The sequence below is a fragment of the Drosophila persimilis genome, unplaced genomic scaffold (genome assembly GCF_003286085.1).
Source record: "Drosophila persimilis strain 14011-0111.01,24,50 unplaced genomic scaffold, DperRS2 tig00000477-arrow-pilon, whole genome shotgun sequence".
NCBI classification, from domain to species: domain Eukaryota; kingdom Metazoa; phylum Arthropoda; class Insecta; order Diptera; family Drosophilidae; genus Drosophila; species Drosophila persimilis.
The window spans coordinates 314,071-322,799 of NW_020825313.1; the positions used below are offsets into that span (position 1 = coordinate 314,071).

Below are 8,729 nucleotides of genomic sequence, written 5' to 3' on the forward strand. Positions count from 1 at the left end.
TTAAAATTCGCTTTTTGGCAAATCGAGCTGGACGAGCAGAGTCGACCATATACGGCGTTCACGGTGCCGGGACGGCCTCTGTACCAGTTCCGTATGATGCCCTTTGGCCTCTGCAACGCCGCACAACGCCTATGTAGACTGGTCGATAAGGTGATTCCGGTGGAGATGCGTTCAAACGTCTATGCGTATCTGGACGACTTGCTGATTATAGCTGAGGACTTCCAAACGCACGCGAAGATTCTGCGACAGGTTGCCGAGCGTCTACGAGAAGCAAATTTAACGATAGGGCTGAGCAAATCTCATTTTTGCTATAAAAACATTAAATACCTGGGATTTATAGTGGGAGGAGGAGCGCTGAAGATGGATCCGGATCGTGTGTCGGCCATTTTGCGCATTGCCGAGCCGCGATCTGTTCGAGAATTGCGTAGTTTCCTGGGAACTGCGGGCTGGTACCGGCGCTTTATGAAAAACTATGCTGAGATGGCCGGTCCGCTCACAGACGCCCTGAAAAAGTCGGGAAATGGAAAGTTTAAATTGACGGAGGAGGCAAAACGAGCCATGGGGGAGCTAAAAGCTGCACTCACCTCGGCACCAGTCCTGGTACACGCGGATTTCAAGCGGCACTTCTACATACAGTGCGACGCCTCACATTATGGGGTAAGAGCCGTACTCTTCCAACGGGATGACGAGCAGAACGAGAAGCCCATAGCGTTTTTCTCTGCCAAACTGAATTGCCACCAAAAAAACTACTCGGTGACAGAGAAGGAGTGTCTGGCAGCCCTCATGGCGATCCTAAAGTTCCGTCCGTACGTAGAGCTTATGCCGTTTACAGTCATAACTGACCACGCCAGTCTCAAATGGCTTATGACCATGAAGAACCTGGATGGTCGCTTAGCTCGTTGGTCCCTTCAACTGCAGGCCTCCGATTTCGGCATAGAACACCGGTAAGGAGCGGACAATGTAGTGGCAGATACATTGTCGCGCAGTATTGAAGAGCTGGAAGTGGATCCGAGTAGTATCCTGGGTTTTGAAACGGTGGAGTTTGAATCTGGAGAATATCAGGAGTTAAAGAAGGAAATAACAGAGAACCAAGACCGCTTACCTGATCTCCAGATTGTTGACGGCATGATATTCAAGCGCATGCGCTTTGAACGATTGGATGATCAACTGGAGGGTGCCGTCTGGAAATTGTGGGTTCCGAGTTCGCTGACGGCCGCGTTGATAGACAAAGCACATTCGGAAGAGAAGACAGCGCACGGAGGAATCGCGAAAACCTTGGCGTAGGCAGTTTTACTGGCCGAACATGGCGATAGAGGTGCGGGATTATATCCGACGGTGCACCGTGTGCAAGGAGTCGAAAGCGCCGAATTATCGGATGCAGGTCGGGATGGGGCAAGAAGTGGTCACTGAGCGCCCGTTCCAAAAACTTTATATTGATTTTTTGGGCAAATATCCGCGGTCAAAGAACGGTCATGCGTGGATATTTATTGTAGTTGACCAGTTCTCTAAGCTCACATTCCTAAAGACCATGACCAAGGCCACAGCAAAGGAAGTTGTAAGATTCCTCGTTCACGAGGTGTTTTACAAGTTTGGAGTGCCGGAGATGATTCACTCGGACAATGGGGCTCAGTTCGTCTCGAAAACTTTTAAGAAGATGACCGATGCATTCGGAGTCACTCATATGAGAACGCCAATGTATTCTCCGCAGAGTAACGCAGCCGAACGCGTGGATCGCACAGTACTCAGCGCGATTCGGACGTATCTGGAAGACGATCACCGGGACTGGGATGTGCATCTGCCAGAGATAGAACTGGCTATTAGGAAATCGGTTCACGAGGCGACAGGCGTAACACCATTCTTTGCAGTCTTCGGGCAGCAAATGTATTTGCATGGGTCATGCTACAAGCTGGCAAAGCGACTGCGGTCAATCGGCGAGCATGACATATCGCTGCTGGAGGGTCAGGACAAGCGACAACTCATCCAAGAGAGGATTCGCGCTAGTTTACATCAGGCATACGAGCGTATTAGGGTAAGGTACAACCAGCGAGCTCGGGTGTTTTACGCGAGGCCAGGAAAAGAGGTATTCCGCCGACTTCGGAAAAGGCTTTAATGCCAAGTTCGCGCGCAAATTCATCCGATGGGTAGTGAAGCCAGTAGGAGAGAACGAGTATACTCTGGAGGACCTTAACGGCCGTCCCATAGGAGTGTACCACGCCAAAGACCTGAGAATGTAGTGAGGTGTGGGTGTGGCCTACGTTGGGCACGGCAGAAGAATTCAGGGCACGCCGGCGTATGCTCAATAGTGTTCCGGAATCCGGTGGGCATGCCCACGCGTATGTTGTCCCTCCTGGGACTGACGACATACTCGTGGTGGAGTTCCAGTCCCACCTGAACGATAGGTGGCCAGGGCTGAGGGCGACGCGCCATCTAGCGGAAGTCTAGGGAGGCTCGATGGTGTATGGGGACATCGGGGGGAGCTGGAGCCGTTACTGGGGATATAAGGAATAGAATAGGATTAGTTATATGTATTAGTAAGGGAAAAAGGGATAAATAGGAGTGAAAATATTAGAAAACGTGGATTGGATTATGGAAATCGTGGAGCGTGGACGGAAGAGTAACGTCGAAATTTGAAATGTTGTGCTTAAAACAGAAAGTTTGAAGGGAGTACAGAAAAAAGCGGGCGAGAAAATAGGTTGTAATGCAGGAAATTTTACTCACAGCCGGCAAGGAATACAGCCACCAGAACCGGGCCAGAAGGTTTCCTGAAGAGAAACACTGGAGTTCGAGAAAGTCGACGGCAGAGAAGAAGACTGTCCAACGTGAACCTGAGTGAGTTCGTTCCAGTTGCGCGTGTGTGAGCCAAGAAGCGCGGGACGTGTGAAGGGGGAGGGTGAAAGAGGACGATTTAGCTGCCAGGGCGATTCTAGCCACATCGCACGATCGTTGCATCGCCTTCCAGTGCGTGCCACACGTTTGGTCTCATTCACCACGTAAAAACCCCGAAACCCTATTTACACACACACACGCGCACACGTATACACGGACCTATATAAATTTAGGGCTGACCGGCCACGGCCAGCGATCGCCCACGTCGTTTGAACTTAAAAGAAAAAAAACATAATCCGCACTCCAAACACCGTTCCACATTATATGTTGTCCCGTGTGTTGTCCTTTATATAGTATTTAGTATTAGCTTAAACCGTTTAACGTAACATCTTGGCCATTGAAAAAAAAAATATGTAAAAACACCAACACCTTTCACGAACCTAAATCTGCGAGCAGCTGTTCAGTTCCAGAAGATTAACCCTTAGTGGGTGACACGGGGGTCCCGTCAGTCCACCGTATTTGGTCGAGCGATTTTTGGAAAAATATTGTTTATTGTTTATGTCCCGGGGACCCTTAACAAGAGCTCTTGGTAGATTAAGTCTCCGTAGGGGCCCGAGTTAAATTAACTCCCGTAAAGCTGGATCCACTCACCTACATATATTCCATTACGTATGGGTGAGGGTATCCCGGTTGGTTGAACGAAATTTCAGCAGTTATTTCCGTGTTTGCCTTTGTGTCGAACGTTTTGGTGTTTCTTTTTGGTTAGTGATAATTTTGAGTAGATCTATTTATTAATGAGAAAAATGAAATTGTCAATTTATAATTATTAAAGCTTGGATATATATTGAAGCATGATGCAGTAAATTAAAATAGAGGGAGGATGCGTGGCGTAAGCCATGGATTAGGCCAGCCGTTACCGTTCCAGCAGAGGGTGGCCAAAATGTACGTTGTGTTTGGTCACAGGTAGGGCGAGCGCGCGAATATATATAATCAGACTTACAGAAGTACACACAGATGCATCAATTGATGGTTTTCGTGCAGTTCTATTACAGAAATCGCCAGACGACGGAAAGCTACACCCGGTCTATTATATGTCCAAAAAGACTACTGATGCACAGCGGAAATATAGCAGCTACGAATTAGAGATTTTGGCAGTAATAGAAGCGTTAACCAAGTTTAGAGTATATCTCTTAGGCATTCATTTTAAACTGATAACAGACTGCAATGCTTTTACAAAGACGCTGGAGAAACAAAACTTATGCACTAGGGTGGCGCGATGGATTTTGTTTCTACAGGAGTACGATTATGCTGTGGAACATCGGTCAGGAACTAGAATGAAGCATGTCGATGCTCTCAGCCGCTACCCAATCATGAGGATAACTGAAGACAGCATAATCATCGCTTTAAAAGAGGCACAGTCGAAAGATGAAAAGATTAAGGCTATTAAAGAAATTCTGAACGACGAACAGAAGACTTACGACGATTATTTCCTTAAGTCTGGTATGCTACATAGAGTTGTGCAGGACGAAGAACTTATGGTGGTACCCAATGACTTGCAGAAACAAATTATTAGCCGTACACATGATAGAGGTCATTTTGCAGCAAAGAAGACGAAGGATTTGATTTGCAGAGAATTCTACATACCAAATGTCGAAGAGAAGATCAAGAAATATATTGAGTGCTGTATTCCATGTATTTTGATGAACCGAAAGAGAGGCAAGCAGGAAGGGCTACTACACCCACTATAGAAAGAAGACGTTCCATTACACACTTATCATATTGACTTTTTGGGACCTCTGGATTCGACGCACAAGGACTACAAACATATCTTTGCAGTTATAGACTCATTCACGAAGTATTGCTGGCTGTATCCTACAAAATCGACTACCGCAAATGAGGTCATTGCGAAGCTTAGCAGTCAAAGTATTACATTTGGGTATCCATCGTTTATAATCTCGGATAAGGGCTCCGCTTTTACCTCGCAAGACTTTGTTTAGTATTGTGCCGACGAAGGGATTAAGCTGGTGAAGACGACTACAGGACTACCGAGAGTAAATGGTCAAGTTGAGAGACTGAATGCAATCATAATTTCAGTGCTCTCAAAACTGAGTATCGACGACCCCACGAAATGTTACAGGCATGTCAGCAAAGTTCAACAAGCTGTTAATTCAACATTTACAAGAAGCATTGATACGATACCCTTTGAAATGCTAGTTGGAGTTAAGATGCGGACAAAAGAAGACCTCCAGATACGACAATTGATCAACAAAGAAGCAGCAACAATATTTAACGATGAACGCAGCGATCTAAGAGCAAAGGCAAAGGCTCAAATTGTGAAGCTTCAGAACGAAAATAAGAAGACGTATAATCTTCGACGAAATCTGCAAGACGATATAATATTGGTGACTTGGTTGCCATCAAACGTACACAGTTTGGTAGTGGCCTGAAATTAAAAGCAAAGTTTTTGGGACCCTACCAAGTTGTTGGAATCAAACATAACAATGCGTATGATGTTCAGAAAGCCGGAAACTGCGATGGCCTAAAGAATACCTCATCGTGCGCGGAGTACATGAAGCCATGGTCCATTGGCAACGACAACGACGACGCATTCGGGTCGAATGCTTAATCAGAATGGCCGAATGTGGGTTGGTGTACCACACAAAATACCAAATGAAGATAAGATCCCTAGACGACGAGCAACGATGATCCCATCACTAAAAAGAACGACGAACAACGATTATGCCATCACGAAGAAGACGACGAGTAAAGAAGAGAGAAGCAGAGAAATAAAACGAGGACAGTACCGAAAAGACGTAAAAAACGACGACGGCCGCAGAAAAGAAGAATTAAACGACGCAAAATAAAGAATACTTTTATCCTAAATTTATCAAAACCTAAAGTAAATAAAAACCCCACATATATTACCTTAGTTTAGGACTTTCCCTTGTTTTGTAATATTGGTGTTGCTCGGTGTAGATGCCACAAGAAGGGGGTAGTCGACAGTATCATACGCTATCACGCGTAAACAAAACAGTGGACCAGATAGGAGAAGTGTCAGGGGCGATGTTTGATCAATATCGGGAGGAACTTGGAGCTGTGGGTGGGTTGCCGAGAACACCGGTCCAGGCCAGGTCAGCAGAATGGCCAATGTCCGATCCTACACCCACGCTTGCTTCCGAACTGGCATCAGCAGTCAACGTATCGTTGGCAGCGGTCAGTGAACACTGACTCGATTAGTCGGGTGTTGCAGGAGGAGTTGCGTAAGGGATTTATCGAGATGATGCACCAACTCAACGAGGTACTTCAGCCGGTTAGACAGCTGCAGCAGCAGAAGGAACCGCAGCGGGAGGAGGTTCACAACGAGCAGGAGTATCGAGGAGCCATCCCGAAAAGGAAGCCGTCTAGCACGACTGATGCGCCGATTCCGCCACCAAAACCATTTTTGGCTCGCTCGGGGCGAGGTGGTATTGGTCCGGAACCGTCTTCAGGAGTAGGACCGACCGCATCCAGTGAGCAGCATCAACGGGGTGGGCATCAAGCGCGAAATTGGCGAAACCCGATAGCACTCAGATACTCGGGTCAGGGTCGTGGCGAGAGTAGGAGAGCTGGTGGGATTCCTCGAGAAGATCCGCATCCAAGTCCCCCGGGTTATAGACCTTGGCCACGGTGGGGCCGAGTCGAAAAATGGGACGTGACGTTCGACGGAGACAGCAACAAAATGACAGTCGAGGATATTGTGTTCCGCATTAAATTCCTACAATGTCTTCTAATGTCGCTGCCCGTGGGATGAAGTTCTAAAAGGATTTCATCACCTGGTTACAGGAAACGTGCGGGAATGGTACTGACAGTACATACGTGATCATGGCGGTGGTGTTTGGCAGGAACTAAGGGGCGACTTAATTACACGTTTCCGAGGCACGGCGTCCGAGTTCGACCGCATGAGAGAACTGCGAGAAAGAATGCAGCGGTCAAACGAGAGTGTGGAAGACTTTTTCCATGTCATGAGAAAGCTCGCGTCGAGGTTGGAGAGGCCACCACCTGAAAATGAGATGGTAAAAATCGTCAAAAAGGCACTCACAGATGAGATACCGAGTTTCGTCTACGGCTTATTCCTCAGACCAACTGCGGGATGAGTGCGTGGAAATAGAGGCACATCTGAAGAGGAAGGCTCGATCTTCGTGGCGAGGAGCACCCAAAGCCACAAACTATAGTCGCGGGGCGAATGCGAACGTCAGCGAGGAAGCGCAGGATCGGTCGATTATCGATGAAGAGGCAGAGGTCATTGAGGAAGCGCAAGTGACACACCGTGTTCCACAGAAGTTGATTTGCTGGAACTGCGGGCAGACCGATCATGGCTTTAGGGACTGTATGGCATCGGAGAAGCGAATTTTCTGCTACCGGTGTGGAAAGCCCGATCTATATTGTCCAACCTGTCCGAATTGCGCGGGAAACGTGAAGAGGGGTGCGATCCAAGCAGGCGAATCACGCTCACAGAAGGGGCCTGCGCAGAGAAAGTAGAAGAAAATAAAAATGAATTAGATAGACGTAATTTGCATGCTAGGTTAAGGAACTTATCATATGAAGAGCGCTTAAGAAATTATTTAGAAACCCGAAATAGAATATTTTCTGAACTACGAGTGGATGGTATGCGAGCACTGTCGGTGCGGGTGAGAAAGGCGAGATCCCGGTTTAAGCAAAGGCGAGCTATGAGGAGGCAGGTGATTGCTTCAGTAAAGCGTTGTTGCAAGAAAGACCCGAGAGTTTTCGCAGAAATCTCTATAATGGGCGAGTCCGTGCGAGGCCTGTTGGATTCAGGCGCTACACACAGCATGCTAGGGTGTAATGGTCAGGAATTCCTGGAGAAGCTGGGCGTGGAGGCTCGTCGATATTCTTCTATAGTGAAGGTAGCGAATGGGGAAGATCGCGCAATCGTTGGCCGAGTAGAATTACCGGTGAAATACAAGGGAGATGTAAAAAGATTAACGTTTTTCGTATGCCCTTTCTTGGAACAGGAAATTTACTTGGTGATGGGAGAAGGTCCAGTAGGGGCATCTCACAGATTAGTGGAAGAAGTGCTGGCTGATCAAGCCGCTCACTATGTAGAAGGCCCGGAGAAGGAGATAGTGCAGGAAGAATGGGAGTTGTCAGAAGAGCAAAAGGCAGCCTTGGATCAGGTGAAGGCAGAGTTTCTGACTTTCAAAGCCGTAGGCCTGGGGAGGACGTCGAGAGAGACTCACAAAATTCAGTTGGTGGAGAATGCCGAGCCTGTGAAGGATCGACATTACCCGCTGTCGTCAGCGATGCAGGAAGTGGTGTGTGGTGAAGTGGATAAAATGTTGGCTTTGGGAGTCATCGAGTAAAGTGATAGTCCGTGGAGCAACCTCGTTTCTGTCTCGATGCCCGAAAGCTCAACAAAGTAACCATCAAGGACGCTTACCCACTTCCTAGCATCGAGGGGATTTTGTCGCGTCTCGATCAGACGATATATATCTCCAGCGTCGACTTAAAATTCGCTTTTTGGCAAATCGAGCTGGACGAGCAGAGTCGACCATATACGGCGTTCACGGTGCCGGGACGGCCTCTGTACCAGTTCCGTATGATGCCCTTTGGCCTCTGCAACGCCGCACAACGCCTATGTAGACTGGTCGATAAGGTGATTCCGGTGGAGATGCGTTCAAACGTCTATGCGTATCTGGACGACTTGCTGATTATAGCTGAGGACTTCCAAACGCACGCGAAGATTCTGCGACAGGTTGCCGAGCGTCTACGAGAAGCAAATTTAACGATAGGGCTGAGCAAATCTCATTTTTGCTATAAAAACATTAAATACCTGGGATTTATAGTGGGAGGAGGAGCGCTGAAGATGGATCCGGATCGTGTGTCGGCCATTTTGCGCATTGCCG

The 8,729-nt window shown here is 47.7% G+C and overlaps 1 protein-coding gene and 1 long non-coding RNA gene across 2 annotated transcripts; both read right to left on the reverse strand.

Moving 5' to 3' along the window:
* Window positions 1-233: 233 nt before the first annotated feature.
* Window positions 234-643, reverse strand: LOC113566071. Its single transcript, XR_003408924.1, has 3 exons — window positions 585-643; window positions 328-504; window positions 234-261 (listed from the first exon to the last, which is right to left on the reverse strand). It is a non-coding gene; the product is annotated as an uncharacterized LOC113566071 (long non-coding RNA).
* A 1,607-nt stretch (window positions 644-2,250) lies between these two features.
* LOC113566070 lies at window positions 2,251-2,958 on the reverse strand. Its single transcript, XM_026990000.1, has 2 exons — window positions 2,719-2,958; window positions 2,251-2,489 (listed from the first exon to the last, which is right to left on the reverse strand). The coding sequence occupies exons 1-2, from the start codon at window positions 2,931-2,933 to the stop codon at window positions 2,297-2,299; spliced, it is 408 nt and encodes a 135-aa protein (XP_026845801.1). The 5' UTR covers window positions 2,934-2,958; the 3' UTR covers window positions 2,251-2,296.
* Window positions 2,959-8,729: the final 5,771 nt, after the last annotated feature.